This window comes from Saimiri boliviensis, chromosome 3 (genome assembly GCF_048565385.1).
Source record: "Saimiri boliviensis isolate mSaiBol1 chromosome 3, mSaiBol1.pri, whole genome shotgun sequence".
In the NCBI taxonomy this organism is placed as follows: domain Eukaryota; kingdom Metazoa; phylum Chordata; class Mammalia; order Primates; family Cebidae; genus Saimiri; species Saimiri boliviensis.
This window is the reverse complement of record NC_133451.1, coordinates 84,574,353-84,593,218: the sequence shown is the minus strand read 5'-3', so window position 1 is coordinate 84,593,218 and position 18,866 is coordinate 84,574,353. Positions and strand designations below refer to the sequence as shown.

Genomic DNA, 18,866 nt, shown 5'->3' with positions numbered 1-18,866 from the left:
AAGAAAGTTCTTGAGAGGGCTTATGGAATGTAATCATTTATCTTGGGCATGTGAATCTTAAATATATCATAATTTTTGAAAACCTCTTTCTGAAGGGGGTGTATGGGTATTATCTCTGTTAAACAAGACAAAGAAAACAAAGCAAAATGGGACATTTCCTATGAATTCAATGAGAGTTCAACATTCAGGAAATAATGAGAATGGGTTAGAATTAAATGTTGGAAAATATAAGGGGTAGAGCCCAGGACATAAACCCAGATTAATCATAAAAATCTTTGTAAACATTTTAAGTTAGGCAAATATGCCTATAAATATTTAATATTGGCTTACGATTTTATTTTCATCTCAATCGTTAGATAACAAATATAACTTGAATAACATGTGACTCCAGGTTCTTACCCTGACCATAATGATGGTAGATTCACATCTTTAGCATTGTAGCAACAGTTTCATGTTGTGATTTGAGCAAAGACTTTGGTGCACCAAAGAAGCAAAAATAATTCGAGAGAATTCATAGTTTTGTGGAGACTCTCTTAGCATATAATTTTATGGAAAAAAAAATCACTGAGTTCATAGAAATAGTTTCATGTTCCAATAATTATAAAAATGGGAACAGTTTATTTCAGGTGGGAACAGCTTTTCTTCAAGGTGTTTCTCTTCCTAAGTGTTTCTTTAAAACACATTCTAAATTGAGAAGAGACAATTTGCAGCAGAAATTTTACAGGGTCATTTAGGCTTAGCTACACATACACATGCACTAAAGAAAAAGGAAGGAAAAGAAAAGACTACTGTTTCCATCAGAAAAACAAGCACTTTTTCCCCCTGGTGTCATGTCTTTGGATATGTACCGCCTTGGAGAAATGTAAAAATCAGTTTTATACATGGAACTGTCTTAGAAAACTAGAGATTTTAGTACAAAGAAATCAACTCACTGAAAGAATGCCCACATGCCATTGTTATAAGTTACTATACATACGCAAGAGGAACTTGCAAAGAACCCCTATTTTACAGTTACTGATGTACATTAGCATAGCGGGCTTACACCTTCTCCAGGCCTGAGTTACACTTAGTATTACAAATAATATTATAACAATGCTGAAAATACTGATACAAAACAGCTTTAAGATGATATTTCCAAAAAATATCCTTCCATTTAAAATCGAACTGTTTAAACCAGGTTTTCTTTTGAATGATTCAGCTTTAAAAAAGACTTTTCAAGAAAATACTAGTGTTTAAAACATCTCTTAAAATGTCTATTAAATGACAGATCTTCTTTAAATAGATTATTTTTATAAAGTATAATTCAAAAGTCTATCTTCCAGGAAAACAAAACTATCAACTCCAAAAGTCCAAATCAAAAACATTATTTGTGATACATTGTTCTTCCATATCCTGGGAAAAAAATCCTTGATTATTTTATTATGCTTATTTATTTACAGATTTAAAATACTCTAGCAACAGATGCCAACATTTAGGACAAACCAAGCTGAATTCCACAATTAATAATCATAATTTTTCTATTTTCCTATCATTTCTTAAATATCGCCCAGCCCAAAATGTATATCTGATGAACATCACAGCTGCTGAAGGATGGTGAGAACTTTAGATAGCAATCTCATTAAGTCAAGCAGTTTGCAGTGTGTATTGTTCTCTTTTGGCAGAATAACAAGCACGCAAAGAAAGAAAACATTTGGCAAATGTCTGTCTTGATGCACACCTCTATTCCTTTGGTAAACCAAAATTACAGTACAAATATCCACAAGACTCCTTACTTTATCAGTTCCAATCAAAATTTGCAAATGTATCAATGTTCAATCATTAAAGCTCAGGGGTTTTATGTCTAACGGGTTTTCCCCAAAGCACAGAGCACAAATACATTTTTATAGTAGGAGATGCATTTTGCACATAGCTTTAATTTAAGCAAGTTGTCGGATGCCATGCTAAAACTGCTATCTCAATTTCCCTTCATTCATCCCATTTGTGCACACTGACGGATTCTGTCTGTTAGAGAATGCAAGGGAAACAGATCATGCAGTAGGTATGACAGTTTCAATTTGCATGGACTATGGCTAATATGGATATAGTTACCAGCTCTGATATTTATAAGAAAACTGCAGCCTTGATTCCTATTAGTCTTTTTAAAATTATTTATTTATGTATTTAATTCTACTGTTTGATACTGCTCTGCTACTAATTAAACATGATGGAATTATCCATTGATCAATTTATATATTGATCTATCTCATGTGCACATAAGTATATAACATATTATAACATATTTGGGCCTTATTTGTCAAAGAGAAATATTTGCCATCAAATGAGTTTTAAATATTCCTGTTAGAAGATTATTTCTAAGATCAAATTGCCAATGTTTACATTTACTTTACTTTTTGTTCTAAATCTAGATTTCTTCATAGTCAGAATATTGCATGCTGGTTACTCAAATACTGACTTTCTGTTTCTCAGTTCATAAAATTATAGAAATAGGTTGGTGCATATAAACCAAAACTGGATCTACATAAAAATGAACATTTAAAAAAATAAGCAAAGAAAAAGAATGATTTTCTTAGGATATTTCATTCTTTAAATTTTGAAAAAATGCTTACATTGTCATGACAGTGACTCAAAGAATATAGCATGTCAGTCTTTATGCATCATTTGACAAAATTCAACCAACTTTATCACCTTGTGTTATGTCACAGTACTTCAACATCAATAACAAAAACTAAAAGCAAAAATTTTCAAAGATCAGAGCTGCCATTCTCTATTTGGCTAGCAATTACTCTAAAATCCTTTGTGAACTAGTATGAACCAGATGTTCAAAGGAAAAAGAAACAGCCATTTCCCCCTTAATAGTATCACAAGATAAGCTTGAATGTATGTAATAGAGACAAACACATCTCTGGGTTACATGCAAGCAAGCCACATTCTTCAAATAAATATACTGCCAAATATAAGACTTTAACATTCCTCTTTTTTCTTCCTTCTATTAACTATATAATTTTAAATTCCTTATAAATCCTTTACTATTCCTCAAATCTACTTTTATAGTAACACCATTAACAGAGTGAATGGATTGCTATTTGATATTGCCTTCTGAAACGCCAATGCATATCAGTAAGTGATAGAGATAAAAAATAAATAACTTGTGGACTGTACAAACGATCAAGATGGTCCCATTTATTATACACATATATAGTAAAGTCTTCAAGGCAATTCAACCTAGTTCAATTAACATGCTCAAACTTTCACTCGGGAAAAAAAAAAAAAAAAAAAAAAACCCAACAACACAAATCTTTGTTTATGACTAAACTAAAATGTAAGAAAAAGTACCTGACAATTTTAATATGAACTATGCACGAGAAACACCATCTTTATCCTACCCAAAGACAGGAATAGGGTGATTTAATTACCCGTCCTGCTGGCCTAGAGTCTGCAGCTCAGTGCTGTGTAAATTGTGGTGGAGAAACACATTCTTCCTGCTGTACATGTGTAAAGAGATAGGCCCTCTTGGTGGCTGTCCAAACCTGCCTGTAAAGGTCGAATGCTGTCGGACCATAGCAACTTGGTCCTTTGGTTTCTCTAAGAACGTGGAGAGCCCTTCTGTCTTAGCTGTTGGCTTCAGAGAGCTCTGCCCAACGGTGGCCCGTAAGTTCTGTGTAACCTCTGAAGTGAGGGTTTCATAAGTTCCTCTTGAATGTTTGATAACTTCTGCTAGTTCCTTGTCCTTCAAGTAATTACTTAAACATAGACTTGGGAGTTGACAGGTCTTGTTTTTGTAGGGGCTTGTCTGGTCCGCTGACGAATACCTAAAACGGTCCTCGATGGGAGTATGCATTGTTTTTCTGTCCCTTGGGTTGAGATTTTGGCTCACAATTCGATTTCGATATGTAGCCTATGGTAAGACACAAAAAGAAAAAGCAGTCATAAAAAAGACTTTCATAGCATACATACAATACAGAGTGGTATTTATACGTTTGTGTCTGACCCCCTACTTTTTCAATGAGGTTTATATAATTATCAATAAAATTATCCATGGGATTCAATTTTCCAGTGCAATGCTACTACACATAGTGATTAAATGGTTAATTTACTCTAAAGGGCATTTTGATTTTTTTAAAATCTAATTTACTAAATTTGAATTATATAGCTTTATCTGAGAATACAGATTAATAAGTAAAAGGTGAAAGATTTATATGATCTGAAGAGAAACCAGAGCATGAAAATAACAGATTATTTTAATGATTAATATAAACATATAAAGTCATTAGTTTTTGCTGGTTTAATATGCTATAGTTATTTAAATATATGTCTACAGAGTTTATAGAATTATCAGTATCATGATTTGTATCACCAAAGTAGTAAGCAAGAAATTAAAGAAACTAAAAACACCCAAGTAACTATAATAACCTAAGAAGACCAATTCAGCACTTACTAGAAATTTCAATACATAGTTCATTTAGACTTCTGGATGCAATTTATTAATCAAAATCAGGTCCACAAAGTACATGCCACCTTCTTGCTCATAAGAATTTTATACTTTAGTAATAAAAACAAGGCATAACTCATTGAATCATGCTGTGAAGAAGCAAAGATTACAAGCTAGCACCCATATTCCTCCTGAAGAGAACACTGTGTTTGTGTAGAAAAACGCATTGAGGTAAAAACTGAGACTGGCTGGCTTAATTATTCCGCTTGCAAAATGTCAAGGATTTATTGCTGCTACAAAGAGGGAAGATGAAAATGAAGAGAAACAGACAAGGGAGAAGAGCAGTATAAACAGTAGCAGACTCACACAATGAGTACTTGAGCAGTATTTGAGCAATAAACAGCAGCAGACTCATACAATGAGTACTTGAACAGTATTTGAGCAATAAACAGCAGCAGACTCATACAATGAGTACTTGAGCAGTATTTGAGTAATACATGCTCAAAAAGACAGTGAACATTTCTGCTTACATGAAATGGTGTACAGCTTAAATACACAACCTTTCAGTTTCCTAAGAAATTGTATTTCCAAACTTTATGTCTCCCTAGAGACTCAATTTGCTTATTCAGCCATCATTGCTCTTTTTGTTTGGTTATTACTAATTTGGCATAACAAATCAAACCAAAGCAAAACCCGATTGTGAATTGTGAAACCCATTGGTCCCCAAGGATTTTTCTTCTCAGTAAATGGCACCACATTCAGGCCAATACCTGAAAATTAGTGTCTCTCTTTTCCTCATACCCCTTAAAATCAAGTCCTTGCTTTTTCCAAAATATAATCTCAAGTCATCCACTTCTTTTCATTTCTACTCTTTTCTCCTGATACAATTGCCTGGCGTTTAATAAATATTTGCTGAATAAAGTTTATTTGAGATAATACATAATATTTATTAATTGTGTATTATATTTCAGACACTCTGCTATTGCTCTTATGTATTCAGATTCACAAGAGCCTTTTGAGGTAGCTTCTTTTATTCCCATTATGCAGACTGGAAAATTGTAGCACAGAGATTTTGATTTTATCCTATAGCTAGTGTAGGACAGGCAGTCTGCTTGATTATTTACGAGTTCCTCCTTCTTCAAGTATTTCCATAGGAATTTTTCAAAACTTCATCACATTTTTCTAAAATTAATTGCATGCAGAAAAACATTGTAATATGAGCTTAGGCCTCAAAATGATTATTACTGAAATAAATCTCCGTACTTTTCTTTTTTATAAAACTAAGACCTACTGAGAGTGTCCTTATACTTGGTGATTTCAGAAGGAAGGATTTTACTACCCAGGCCTTTGCTTTGTCTTGATGTTTGTGAAGTCATCTTTATCTACTTTTTTGTGATGAGCTACTTAAAGCAGACCCCATAGTACTTCTAATATGCCGTTTTAACTTTTTCTTAGGTTTGGAGTAGAGATAGTTAGGCTGGTAATTTGATGTGGAAAGGAAACATTGTAAGACTCACAAGAGATGCCTCAGAGGCTTTTTAGGGGTAGAAGGAATAAACTATTTTGATTCAATTTTCATCATTTGGGAATTTTTCTACCTTTTTCTTCTTGACTCTTTTCCAATACCCTAAGCTTTGGACCTATTCGAAATGTGATCTTTTATTTTCTCTCCATATCTGTAATCTTACATGTTTATTTAATCAACCCTGTGCTTAATATCTGTAGCCAAATCATGGGTGCTGCTTATGCTATATAGCAGAAAAAACTGGGGATGAAAACAACATTAGTAAGTCCATAATGATAATACCAGAGGTTACATTTCTTTTTCATTTCTATTTCAACAGATGCTGCCTAGGAAAGTAGAAATGGTAGGGATAGACTTATTTCGTTATTTTAATATTATCTTTGAGGGAATATTCATTGTTTTTATGTGATCATTTTTATTATCCTGATATATTAAATTGAATATACAGTTTTAATAAGACATGTTGAAAAGGATCAAATAATTCAGTCACACAAGCAGCCTCAGCACTCCTTCTCTGGTATACTATCCGGTACTTAGAAAGCACATGTGGATCTACTATCAAAAGAGGCAGAATGGGGATTCTTACTCTCAACTTTTAAAGAAAAATACACATTTAAATCAACCATTTATGTTTATTTGGTAGAGTTTGGTTTTGACATGTTAGTTTTTTTGGTCTTTTTTTTTTTTTTCTAAAGTTCTCTGTGATGTCTACCATTATCTCCAAAGCGTGTAGTGTACATAGGAGATTGCCTTGTTGCAGGGGTTAATAGCATGGATAGAATAAGATATATATGGATTCATTTATTCTTGTGATAAATATTTATTGATCACATTGAGGGCAATGTGCTGCATACATGATGGAAAATAGTGTTGTTCATATAAGATCCAAATGCTACCTTAAGGCAGCTTAAAGTTTAATGGGAAAATCAACCAGAATGAGACACTTTTTAGTTTAGTGAACATGGCAAGTTACTTGTTTCCTAAGTTGCCAATTTTCTCACCTGAGAAAAGAAGTTTTATATAAATACAGTTGTTTATATCTATATCTTCATAAAGGATTATTGTAAATATTTAATGATCTACTTGACTCTAAAATGCCTAATATACCTGCAATGTTGTTATCTTAATCACAATAAGCATCACAGTAACAATATAATGTAACTAACAGACCTTAAAATTACTTTGAGAAGTGCTCATTTCATCCTTGAGAACCTAATCACTTTAAACACTTTTGTCTCTATTTTAAAAAGCAAAATCATTTTCTCTAGAAAATTCAAGTAATTTTATATTTATTGTTGTAGTTTGGTTCCACAGAACACAGACTCTGAGACAAATATTTGTAAGAAATGTATTGGAAATGTTCTTAGGCCAATAACTATGGAGAATGAAGACTGCAGAGTCAGGCAGAGGGAGAAATTAAATTCTGTACAATTAAATTATCTGAACTGATCACACAGGAAGATCTGACTTTGGGATGGTTCTTCATAATTGTCTCCAATTCAGGCAAGTGGGTGGGAGTCATATACCATCATCTAGTTATTGGACATTGACAGACTCTGGGAAGGGCTATAGTATTAGGTGAGTAGGTTTTTTTAGTTTTAGTAGGGAAATTTTTGGAGACAATATTACTTGAGAGCTATCAGTTGCCGACACTCTCAGCAACAGGAAAAATTAAGGCTTCAGTCTTCAAAGTATTTTTTTAGGCAGAGAAAGGGAAAAGCAGGAGGTACCTACTTTCACTACACCTTTCACTACATTAATTATCCTATTGTGTGTTTAATATATTATAGGACAATTTGGACTAATAGAACACTGAACCTCATGCCAAAAGACTCTAATGTTGGCTGTGCTACCATTGAACTGTGTAGCATGAAATGAATAAATTAATTATTTTGTGCTTCAGTTTCTAAGCCCATTAATGAAATAAATAAAATGTAAGACAATAGAATTTAGATCTTTAAGAAACCCTAGCGATCATTCAGTTGCCTTCCAATTCTAAAATTCTAGGTTTAAAATATATATTTTATCCATGTTTTGGAATATGTTTAGAAATACATAGGAAACATCCTCTTGACACAAAACATTAAACTATATTTTGGCATATACATTTGGATATGGAGGAAGGGATGATAGATAGATTGATTTTGGGATATATATATATATTCATATATATGTGTGGATTTGGTTACATTGTCCCAGAAATTGAAATGAATTTCAATATCATGATGTTAATTGATGTTTATCACCTCTAAAGAACTTGAGACCCCTGAAGGTAATTTTCAATGCATGTGTCTAGCCACGTATTTCTCAAAATCAAAATTAAGCTTCCGGAAACTCATATAATTATGTCAGATTCTGAGCAATTTAGTTGTCAGCAGCTAGCTTATTATCTATCCATAGAATCCTAATAAGGATGAAAGGATGGAAAATCTAGTGATTAATCAGTCAAGTGTGCACATTATAATAAAATCAGTTCATTGTTAGCTTTTAATTGTCTTCCTTTCATTTCTTTACAAGAGCATATAGCCTGTATTTCATCAAATACAAGAAAATACTAATTTTAAAACACATAATTATTTAATACACCACTAAGAAATGAACAAACAAAACACCTGATGCTGATTTAAAATAAGTAAACAAACAACATTCTCTTTTTTTTAGTTCATGCGATCCGTTAATAAGTCCCACCAGCCTCTCATTGCAGTTTATCTTGTCTTCAGTTGCCTTGCTTGGGATTTGAAAGATAGTCCTTTTGCATTTTTCTCAAAGATTCAGTGTCATCTACACATAGGTGTATTTCTTCTCTAGATTTCGTAAAGCATCTGGTTTTTACTTAAGAAACAAGCAAGGAGTTGAAGGCAAGACTGTTAGAAATATTTATTTCATTAATACTAAAATTATACCATTTTTCCTTGACTTTCTGTATATAAAATTTTTTCTCTTATAATACCAAGTACAGTATGCTTTTGAAAGCATGCTTTGGCAGCACATGTAGCACCAACATTGCATATAGCTCAAAGAAGGGAAAATATGAAGCTATGAAACAACTCACATTTGCACAGGTAATTTAAACTCCATTGCAACTGCAAGCTGGTTAAAAGCATTGATTATAAAATGAAATCTGATATTTAGGGATTCTATTATATTAAAAACTTGAGTCAGTGAAAAATATACAATAATCATGCCAATGTGGAAGGGCCAAATTTGTTAGGACTAGATGATGTAATGATAGAATTCATGGGGGAGGGGAGAAACATTTCAGTTACTGATTATTGAGTATTTAATAATATTATATTATTTTTTTCTGAAGTCCTTTTCCTTTTTTTGTAAAAAGTATTGGTAGTTGCTATGAATGTTAGCAGGCAAAATTATTCTGTTATAATTGCTTGCATAGATAACTCTGCACATGATTTTTTCACTGACTTTAAAATATATTTTTTTCTACAAATGTCCACTTGACAAAAAATTGCTTTGCAACAAGAATTTTTTTTTTAAAAGAAATAGAGAACCTTGAAACAATCCCCAGTAGCCAGCTAGGAAAACTAGTATTACACTTAAAAATAACTAATGTTAAACAGGATCTAAAAAAAATGGAAAGATTAATGAAAATATCAATATCATAATGTGAATTCAGTTGAAAAAGTAGATAAATACCAAATTATGTCAAAGTGAATAGAATTATTCTTGGTCACAGTTTTTGTAGTAGAAGCTAAGTAGTAACTTTTGTGTGGATAGTTCACACTGAGAAACATGTCTTCTGAATAAGTTAATGGTTTCCTATTAATGAGACCTGCAGGTTCAGTAAGATATACAATGAGAATACTATACATTTTATTCCCAAGAATAGACATTTTACCTCTACCCATTATGGTACCCAGGTGATACAGTTTGGCTGTGTGCCCAGCCAAATCTCATCTTGAGTTGTAGTTACCATAATCCTCACATGTCATGGGAGGGATTGGGTGGCAGTTACCCCCACACTGCTGTTCTCCTGATAGTGAATGAATTCTTATGAGATCAGATAGTTTCATAAGAGGTTTTCCCCCTTTACTCAGCACGTCCTGCTGCCATCATGTGAACAAGGATGTGTTTGCTTCCCCTTCCACCATGATTGTAAATTTCCTAAGTCCTCCCCAGCCCTGCAGAACTGTGAGTCAATTAAACTTCTTTTCTTTATAAATTATCCAATCTCAAGTATGTCTTTATTACCAGCATGAGAGTGAACTAACATACCAGGTCAAATAGAATGCAAGTTTCATAAGGGCAGGGACTTTGCCTGTCTTGTTCAGTGCTGAATACACATGTCCTGCAGACATCTGACATTTACTGAGAACTCCTTTAATATTTATATGGTCTGGAAAATAATCTACTGGTCTTTCTTTATTAAAATGACTTACCTAACAGATATTTCAAACCCACCAAAGCAATATGACATTATATCTATAGTATTAGATATCAAAGCAAATGAAAAAAAATCCCATTCAGTGTATTTTGTCAATACTGTAGAAAATGAACTGAAAGAGAGATATTGTATAGCTGCAATTTTTAATGGCTTCCCCATCCTATTATGTAAACATAAATGATGAGTACATATATCTTTGGGTAAAATCCAGAGCTATAAAAATATCTGCAACAAAATATGTTTAACTCGACTCCTTTATCTTCTATTTGTGTAAATATTTTAACTTTTGAATTACAAATAACAATGGTCATAATCTCGAATTTATAAAAATAATAAATGTTGGCAATTCAGTTGTGGTAGCAAGATATTCCTTAGAATAAAAACTCAACAACTGACTGACCTATTTGATTTTGGTGTAGTTGCATGGAGACTAATTGAGTAGATCACTTTATTATTTCCGAAAATAAATGATGGATGCATAAGCTGAGGCAGTATAACAAACAAATGACAGAAAAGGCTCTATAATACATATGTTAATGTAATTAATTACAAATACATCAACATAGAAACCTAAAGGCAGAATAATATAAACATGCGATACTGTGATATCAAGAAGCCATATTTATATACAGTTAAATATAATTATGTGTAAAAAAATGCTTTCAATGAAGGCCTGTATGAATATTATTACTCACTGAATAAAATATCGAAATTTATAAATAAATCTTAAATGTAAATAGTTTTATGTACTACATGTTTAAGTTTGTATTACTTATTGCCTTGTTATTGGGGTCATGTACATTGCAGGATGTTTAGTAAGATCCTTGGCCTGTAGCTACAGAAGCCAGAGTACCTCTCTGTCACCCAGTTGTGAAAATTAAAAATGTCTCCAGACATTGCTAAATGTCCCCCAGGGGTGGGGGATGGCAGCAAAATTACCCCCAGTTGAGGACCGCTTCCCTAAATTACAATGCTTCCCTAAACAGATAAACGTGATCATGACGTACAAGAAAAAACAATTATACATAAATTTCTGTCCTTTTATCATTTATAGCCATTATGAGTGTGAAATTAGGCCTTTACAAATTTTATTTTACTTAGTTTGTAAACACATTCTTCTGGGCCCTTATAATTATTAATTTTTAAAAATACTATCTCTTTTACTAAATCAACCCAATGTAGTAATAGACACTGAAAGCATTTATAAACTACTTAAAAAGTAAATGCTCCTTTTGATGTTTCACGACATAATGTGTTGATTTAAAGTAAACAAGTGCTCCTAAAATGTGCCTCTTTCTCAAGTACAACAATTAAAGGGCCACTGTAGACTCAAACCACATTTAAAAATAACAAACTGCCCTTTTCCTGTCATCACTGAGATACAGAATTTCTCTTCAAAAGGTTTGGTACTGTTGCTGTGTCTGTTTGTAGCCTTAGATGTGGAATCTGTTTTCAGTGATAAAGAGTTCTGTTAAAGGTTTAGGAAACACTTTACCACAGAGAGATTGTATAAAGAAATAGTTACTGCTTTGCAAGCAGAAAGCCCTGTAATAAGTTGAAGTGAAAACCAGAAAGAAACATCCAAAGTTCTGGCAGACAGGATCTTTTTTTTTTTTTTTTTCCTCTTTTTTTCTTTTTTCCAGATTGCACAAGTTACCAAGAGGTGTGGAATGGAGCAAATTGTCCAGAGTTAAATTACTTCTTCTGGCTCAGCCTCACTCCTAAATTCTTTACAGTATGCTAAATTCTCCTGGTAGGCATTTAGGACTCAAGCAGGATTAGAACACGTGTAGGAGATAAGCCAGGTGAATGCTAATAAGGCCAGCAGAGCTCCCAGGAGGGTAAAATCATAGCACCTCTCTTTCTTCAAAGGGAAAGTTAAAACATACGACAGTTTTCTGAGAAGCCACTAGGCATATGTTTTGACTGTTCTGTTTATAGTTAGAGTAAATGAACTCCGGGCAGAACCAAATCCTGTAGAAAAATAAGTTGTCTTTAACACAAATGTATGTGTGAGAGTGTGTGTGTATGTGTGATCACCCATTCTGTGTCAGTAATTCTCCTTAGTTAAAAGGTGATTTAAATGAGAATTTAAGACAATTATTGCTTATAAAAGCAGTAACAGGAGTGAGATTAAGGACTCAATTCAGAAGAAATCTACATTCTGCACAACTGGTATTCCAGAAATATGTGATTTCTAAATGAAAGAATGAGTGAAAGATTTAACTTAAATTTATATGCCTTAGGGGAAGAAGTAGAAAATAATTTTCTGTGTTTGCATAGGACTGCGCAAGAGTGAACAAATAGAGTGGCTTAGCATAGCAAAACATAAAAAATGAGTCTTTTGTCTAGACACACTGCTGCCCAACACCTACCACATATTATATAAAATCCTTCTTGAATGAGAGTAGTATTCAATAAATAATCTCAAAAAAACATTAGATTCACATAATGTCTTGTGTGAATAATTCATAGGCTTTATAGCCAATTGCTGTGACTTTATGAGGTAGAGTCCAATAAATGAATAAATAAATAAATATACTGTATATAATTAAGACTCTAATTTATTGTTCATCCCTCATTTTTAAGTCCTTCTTACCATGATTAAATTATGTGAGCCCTAAATTTCTTGCTTAAATGATTTTATCTAACAAGTAATTTTACCCTGTATGCTCTGCTTAAAAACTTCTAGAAGTAACATAATTTACCTAATCTAAGAGATAATATGAGCAACAAAGTGAAATAAAAATACAGCAGTTTCACAATGTTAATCTGTTGTTTTATATCAGTACAATGTAATGCAAACTACTTTTAGGAATAAGCTTGACCCACTGATAAAGACAATATATTACTAAATACATGGCACATTTTGGAGGATACTACAAACAATACATATAAATGACTTTAATACAAACTATTCAAATTCTTGTAAATGTACATTAAGATTGGTTTGGAATGCCTTACTTCAAAGGTATTTTTATGCACAGAAATCTGAGGCTCTTACTAGTGATTGATTTAATAATTGATGTAAGTTATGTTTTCCTTCAGCAACATGCACAATTTTGGGTAGAACAAATGTCATTTAAGGAAATTCAGGGGACATAGACAAGGCAATGATGTGACAAAGAATGAGAAATTATGTTTTCTGCACGATGGCTTGGTGAATATAACACTACTTAAAAGTCCTTCAAAGAATTTAAAACATCAAAAGAATATTGCTAATGTGTATAGAAATTTAAAATATACAGTATGGCTGGGAATTGCAATGAAGTAATATCCAACTAATTTTTTGAAATTCTTTCATATTGTATACAAAATAAGACACAGCAGGGAATTAATTATAGTACAAAAAGTTATGGTCAGAATATCATTACATACAAGGTAGAATCAATTTTTAAAGAAGCATAGAATTTCTAAAATACATTCTTTTGTTGAATATAGAGTTGAGCCTTGGATATAAGAAGTTTATTTAATAATAGCAATTTTTCAAATAGCCAACCATTTTTTTTCCTACTTATGATGAGTTTATGAATGTCAGAAACACTTACTATAGAGTGTTAAAAAAATTCTAAGGCTAATTTTTTTTTTCTTTTTGTAAAGCTGCTTTATCAAAGCAAATCATTTTCTTTACAAACTCAGAGTAGCCTCAAAAAGTCTGCTAACAAAGAGAAAACAGATGGGCCACCAGCTTCAAAGGTAGTCATCCTTTAAAAGATCTAAAATTGATTTTTAAATAGAAAAAAATCAACAAAGCACAAAATATAATGAGAGTTAGATGAAGCTTACAGTTGTTAAGATCTAAAATAATTGTCAATTATTTTCATGTTATTAACGTCAATTATTTTCATTTTATTAATGTCAATTATTAATATCAATGATCTTAACTTCTTGCCCATTGAAAACATATTTTTATTTTTTGACCTAATATTAAATAATTCAAGATTCAAGACATACTTTAAAGTTAAGGTATTTTAATACCTTGATTTTATAAGGAAACTGACTAGACAGGCTGTGTGACTTACCCTAGATTCTAAAGATTGTTAATAGTAAAAGCAACAACCAGTTCAAGATTTTCTAAAGCACTCTTTAGTATTTCCGTGCAGAACCTGTCACCTTTCATTTTAGTGCATAGACACAAGATCTACATTTGATATTAAGAAAAACAACATCCAAAAGATTTGTGGTGGAATATTTAATTGTGTGTGCCAATAACAAATCTCATGAACAATGGATATGCAGAAGTTTTATCTGTTATATTTATGGGATAAAAAGGATAGATAAATAGAAAAATTCTTAGAGTGGTATGTAGAAGATATTTTGTGCCATGTTATGAGAAATGAAGATCAAGAAGTAACCATTTGATGATAAAGTAGACATGCATGCCTGATCTTTGCTAGCTATGCTGTGCTACAATAGGCTGCAGTTAAAAGGGAAGACATGGTAACAAGATACTGGCTTAGGATAGATCTGCATTCCCAGGCAGAAGTTGTCTAAAAGCAGGAGTAAGTCTTCTCTATCTACACAGGTGCTATCTTCTGTGTTTTCAGTAGAGCCTATGTTGGAAGGTCTTGATGTTGGAATTAAAAGGTTAAGGTGAATCCAAATGATGTTTTACAGAGGTGGCAGTTATCTCTCTAACATCAGGACAAATTGGCAGGTACTAGCATAGGTAGAAAATGAATTCTCTAGGAAATCAACTCTATAGATCATGTGTTATGTTGAATATACTGGGAAATTTCCCACAAATCACTGTAAGGGAAAAGCGTATCTGAGGAGTGTCAAAATCTAAAACTAGTCCTAATAAGAGAGACTATCTTCTTCCTATGCTAAGTTTACTAATCCTATGCTAAGTTTACTAATATTTCTCATTCTCTTTGGTTCTTTCTTCCTTTACTATTTATTCTTTCATTCATTCATATCTATTCATTATTATGGAGAACCCACAAAATATAAATAGAGTGAATGATTCAAATAAATTAAGTGTGCAGTTCTACCACCAGGAACTTACTTTTACTTAAGGAACTAAACTATAAATAAAAATTAAGACAGAAAGCAAAATTAAGCCACTAAAATAATAATATAGAATCTTAAAACCAGATTTAGTGAAAAATGTGTGGTACAACAAATATCTAAGCCTGAAACAGAGCTTTTAAAACAATTGCTTCCTTTGGTGGCTTCAGTTTCTCACCCCTACCCCTACCTTGTTCATCATCCCACTCCAATTTGGCTTTTGTTCCTGAAAACCTCAAAGTTGTTAAGTAATATGGATCCTTAACAGTTTACACATTTTCCTTTCACATTAAGAGATATTTAAATGGAGTTAAGCACTCTCAGTTTGAATTCCATTATCTGTTGGTATTGGTGACATCTCATGCTCCGGTGGCTGGGTGGCTGTTCTGTTTCTCTGGTCACTACTACACCATCTCCTTTGCTGGGTACTTTTCCAGTTAAACACCTGGGTCTTCATGGCATGGTCCAGCTTTATTTCACGCTCCCTAAAAAATCTCATCCATTCACATAACTTTAAACATACCAACTTCATGTGAACAACTCTTAAACTTAGATACTTTAAATTTCTTTTCATTTTCATTCATGGATCTACTTCCGTGACTTTATTACTTGTATCTCAATTTTATTTTTTCCTAACTGAACTCATAGTAATTGTATTATGTCTGGTTTTCATCTTAATACTTCAGTAACATTTGTTCAACACATAAATGAGTGGAGACCACAAAAAGTCTCTGGAATTGTACTTGATACTTTCTCCTTTCACCCTGCGTTCACTCTATCACTAGTTGACAGTGATTCTGTTTTTATTCTACCCAGTACTCTTCACCTCCATCCCTCTAGTTCAACAGCATTATCTTGTGCTCCTTAATCCATTCTTCTGCACCTTCACACACATACCACAAAAGAGCTATAATTTTAATGCAAATTTAATTATGCCATTGACCTTCTTCCATTGACCTTCTTATTTTCTTTCAATACTTTCATAATGAATTTCAAAAATATACAAATTCTTGTAATGGTCTACATGACCCTGAATGATCTAGCTGCACTTATACCTCTGTAATTTCTTCCTAGGACAATTTTTCCTTCAATCATTGGGTTTCTGGCAATATTAGTCACTTTGAGTTTCTTAAACATGAAAAAGTCTCTCCTTTCTTAGGTTTTTTAGGGCCTTTATGTTTTTAGCCTCTATCTGGAATGTTCTTTCCTTCATTTTTGCCTGGCATATAACTCAGTCCCTAGAAAATGTTAAGCCTTTTCACACCCAAGAATTTAATTCAAATTATCTATTTTTAAACTTTCCAAATGCAAACACAACCTATACAATTTCTTTATAGCAATTGTCCTATACACGTGTATGATATACTTGCATATAGTGCATTTATTTGTTTAATGCCTATCACTAATTTAGACAGTATGCTCTGTGAAAGCAAAAATTGTGTCAAGTTGTTCTCCCAGCACTTACCCTAGTTTCTGATATAAAGTAATTTTGTGATAAACATTTTTTGAAGATGAGTGAAAAAAGGAAGAGATTGAAATAAGGAAAAGAAAAAAAAATCAAATATGGGACTATGTCAGCTAAATCCTTCAGCGTGAGTATATCTTGGATTTCTGAAAGGTCAGGAAGGCATCCTGGGCATCATGGATAAGGAGTAAATATATATTTATGAGACCTATTTTGAGAACTGTTAGTATTAAACTTACTTGCTAAGGTGAAGTAGGATGTTTACATAGGGATGGGGCAAGAAAATATTATATATGTATGAGTTGTCTACATTGTTTAAGTTATTGGCTGCTAATTTAAAGAGCAAAATATTAAATGAAGGTCAATTAAAGGTTTATGATGAGATAAGTGGCATGACAAAGCAGCATTTTAGAAAGGTTACATAATTGAGAATCAGTCCAAGGTACAAATGCATAAAAAAGGCAATTCAGAATGCATACATATTTTAAGAATGAAGGAAGTAATGTGTCACAAACAGTGGTCACAATTAAAGTTCCATATTATTAGTAATTCAGATGTCTCACATAACAGGCAAGAAGAAAATGTTTTAAGTCTTTGAAAAAATGCAAAATAATTTTAAATAACTCATTAATGTTTATGTACATAGTTAAAATACAAATAAAACATGAAGAAAAACATAGACATAAACTAATTTTAATTATATGTAGTAAAAATATTAACATGTTGAATTCATAATCTACATACTTTAGGACCAATCAAATTTATATAATTTTTTCCCACAGGATTTATGTAAAACAAACCTTTTACTTGTATTTCCCCAAACTGTGAACAAATGATGAAACATTTTGTGGTTGATACTGTTTCAACATTTTCCCCAAGGTATTTTTATTTAGAAAAGTCTATTGATATAAAAATGATCTATTGTACAGCATCAGGGTGTTTTTGACTGGATCCTATTGTTCAGGGTCTTGCCAGTATGAAATAAATGCCTCTAAAAACAATTCATAATACCTCAGTGAGAGTGATTTTCCCGTACCCATCCAAATGGGTCTGAGAAACCATGCCGCTTCACAGACAATCTAATACATCTAGTCTAAAGAAGCTTAAACATTTTCTCTTGAAATTTTTTTTCTCTGAAAACTGAGAACCTACTGACTGGGCATGGGGATAAGCGATAGACAATTATGCCTCCAGACCCTCAAATGCAACTACATAGGTGAAAGTGGATCATAGTAGCTCTGGTTTTGGCATTTAGTAGTTATTTGTTGAATTTGTATCTGTTGAACAAAAAAATGAATAAGGAAGTCACCAACTTTTCCAATACCTACTGTTTTATATGATTTAAATTTACTATATAATAGCTCAGACAATTTTAAAATATTGCAGCACTGCTAACAAAGCATGCTGTGAACATTTTGTAAGGAAACTAACAAAACTGTAAAGCATTCCAGTATCCATAATGTTTCAAAACATCATTATATAGAATACTCCTTAGTCCTTGATACATCTAGCCAAGAATATGTACTTTTCAAGTTCATCCCTAAAAGCTGAAGAGCTGCATAAAGTTGCAGCTGTCCTTTAAAGCAGAGTGCATATGATACCTTTTCCACCTCTTCTATCTCACAGGAGACATCTGATCTATCACAATAATGAATGTTTTAAACTTTGTATAGTTCTTATATAAAAACATGCATAATATTTGCACTACTTAGTGTAATGCGCTAAGAAGAAGACAAGACATGAAAAAGCAAAACTCCACTGCTCTATTCAAGCAAGAAGATTAAAAGTGAATTATTGGATATCCCAGTAATCAAGATGCATTAATCTTTTATTTTTCAAAGTCAAGGGACTCTATAGAAAATCTGCTTGTGTCCTTACACAGAGTAGCACACCTTGTTTTGACTCAGATTATATCATAATCAGCACCATCTACTCAGGAATGGAAGAAAACATCCCTTGAATGAAGAGCTCAGATATAATTCACATTGAACCACAAGGAGATAGATACAGTTTATAATTGCTGGACAAGAAGAAT

The 18,866-nt window shown here is 32.4% G+C and overlaps 1 protein-coding gene across 1 annotated transcript in view; it reads right to left on the bottom strand.

The window, feature by feature from the left end:
• Window positions 1-885: 885 nt before the first annotated feature.
• Window positions 886-18,866, bottom strand: part of CCSER1 (coiled-coil serine rich protein 1) — a 1,354,615-nt gene continuing 1,336,634 nt past the window's right edge. The window contains exon 11 of the mRNA XM_039468593.2: window positions 886-3,895. Within this exon, the coding sequence (XP_039324527.1) occupies window positions 3,410-3,895 (486 nt within the window). The 3' untranslated portion in view covers window positions 886-3,409. The remainder of the gene's footprint in view (window positions 3,896-18,866) is intronic.